This window comes from Penaeus vannamei, chromosome 1 (genome assembly GCF_042767895.1).
Source record: "Penaeus vannamei isolate JL-2024 chromosome 1, ASM4276789v1, whole genome shotgun sequence".
NCBI lineage: Eukaryota > Metazoa > Arthropoda > Malacostraca > Decapoda > Penaeidae > Penaeus > Penaeus vannamei.
Window position 1 is genome coordinate 51,669,929 of NC_091549.1, and position 2,500 is coordinate 51,672,428.

General features: G+C 44.1%; 1 protein-coding gene across 2 annotated transcripts in view; it reads left to right on the top strand.

Annotated features, from left to right (window-relative positions):
- Nucleotides 1–2,068: 2,068 nt before the first annotated feature.
- Nucleotides 2,069–2,500, top strand: part of LOC113812917 (carbohydrate sulfotransferase 11) — a 36,244-nt gene continuing 35,812 nt past the window's right edge. The window contains exon 1 of one of the 2 annotated variants that reach the window (XM_070124661.1): nt 2,069–2,228. In XM_070124661.1, coding sequence (XP_069980762.1) covers nt 2,182–2,228 — 47 coding nt within the window. In that variant the 5' untranslated portion in view covers nt 2,069–2,181. The remainder of the gene's footprint in view (nt 2,229–2,500) is intronic. The other variant, XM_070124657.1, reaches the window with a different exon arrangement.

A 2,500-nucleotide genomic window follows, 5' to 3' on the forward strand; every position in this document is an offset into this window, starting at 1 on the left:
CAAACACACACACACACATACATACAGACAAAAACAGACACCAAACACACATACAAACACACACACACACACATACGTACGGACAAAAAACAGACACAGAACACATATACAAACACACACACACACACATACAAGACACATAATTACAGAGAAAAACATAAAGGCAAAATACATTGTGTGAATATTAACAAATATCAATTTCATTTAGATAATAGTTAAACAGGATGTTAACTGGTTTTATGTTTTACAATCTTTGTCGAAAACAAACAAATCATACACTAGATTCTAAACATGCACAAACACACATACAAAAACTCATTGATAAAGACATATAAAAACAGACAAACATGCACAAAAACAAAAAAACATGCACAAACACACATACAAAAACTCATTGATAAAGACATAAAAAACAGACAAACATGCATAAAAACAATAAAACACGCACAAACATACATACAAAACACAGGGATGATAAAAACAACAACACACAGGGCAAACATGCACAAAAAAAAATAAAGCATGCACAAAACACATACAAAACACAGACAAACATGCACAAAAACAATAAAACATGCACAAACACATAAAAAAAACACAGACAAACATGCACAAAAACAATAAAACATGCACAAACACACATACAAATCACAGACAAACATGCACAAAAACAGTGACATGCACAAACATTCACCAACAACCAAAGGCAGACACGCAACAATCCCACAATCATTGACCTCAAGCAGTGATTCACATATTTCTGGGAAGTTCTAGAAATCATCATTATTTGGTCGATATGAAACAGGGGAAGAGAAATGAATTAAGTTTCTTTTCACTGACTCACGACTGAATGACTAATCTTTAGGAATCGGTTGGTCATGAAGAAAGGAAGAGAGAAAGAAGAAAAGAGAAGTAACAAAAAAGAAAGAGAGAAAACTTAGTGTGTATACGCCTTCTGCAGGGGTACCTCTTGAGGTGTCGGTTACTCATTTATAAGCCATATTTTATTGTATTCAATCTGCCTCTTCCTGAATATTTTTTCTCCAATAATGGTTCATTTGGAAGACTCGCTTTGGTACAAACCATTAAAGACGGTGATCATTGTCAGTCTCGTGTAATAGAAATTGATAATATTATACTCGCTGGTATCTTTCTCTCTACGTCAGAACTGCAGTATTGGCGAGGTTGACGAATGTTTAACCTAGTGTCATTTTTCCTTTCTCGTCCAGGGAAAAGTAGTTCTTTTCTTATTTTCCTAGCGTTCGAGAGCATTTCTAGCCATTTTTATAGACTATCGTAAGAAAAAGAAGCATTAAAGTAACTGGAGATCCCTCCGTCCGGATTTAAAGGGAGCACACACACACGCACACACACGCATGGAAGAGCAGGGAGCGTGCGTATCTGCGTTGTGAGAGAGAGAACCCAGAGCTTTCCCCGTCAGTCCGTCCTCTGCCTCTGTCTCAAGCAGGTCTCCCAACACTCACGCTTTGCCCGCGATCCACGCCCTAGCCGCGCCTATCCGATGGAGTGACCGCCCTTCCCTCTCTCTCCCCCCCCCTCCGCCCGTGAGCCCGCCCACACCCGCCCTCCCTCTCCATTCACCCCCTCACCGGTCTCCTCGACACCACGCCTTCAGACACGCTTACGAGCATGCGGTCGTAGAGGGGAGGCCAGAGGACCCCGGCCCGCTGAAGGAGGAGGACTCGTCTCTCGTGGCTGCAGGAGGAGCACCATGGTCACCTCGCCGTGTCCTGCGTCGTGTGCGGTGCCCGGCAGAAAACACTGGGGGGAGGCGTAACCCCTTGATGGAGAGGGGGATATGGAACCCTGAGGTGCCCCTGCAAGTGAATTCCGGACGGTGGACACTCGTGTTTGTGCGTGTGTTTGTGTGTTTGTTCCCCCCCCTCCCTCCCCGCCCGTGGTCTTAATTCACGATGAGGCTACGGAAAATTCGCGAAACTTGCGGGTGAGGTGGTTGACCTTTTCCTCCCCCTCCCCCTCCCTTCCCTTCCTCCTTCCCTCCCTCTCCCTCCCCTCCTCCCCCTCCATCCTTTCCCCTATTCCTCATACGCCCCCTACCTCCTTCCCCAGTACACCCCTTCCCCCTCCTTCCCGAAAAAAACACGAGAGGAACCCCCCGTGGCAGTCCCTCCAAGCCGGCGATGGTGGTTGCGTGAGGTCATGAGGCAGCCTGAGAAAATCATGGCCAGACTGAATGCCAGAAACAGGTATGTGCCTTTCGGTGCCGCCGCCTCCTGGGGGCGGGCTGTCGGCCTTGGGCTGTGGAATGTAGGCGTGATGCACTTGCATGTATACGCGTATATATATATATATATATATATATATATATATATATATATATATATATATATATATATATATATATGTATATATATATGTATGTATATATATAATATTTTATTTATTTATTTATTTATTTTACGCGCACACACACACACACACACACACACACACACACACACACACACACACACACACA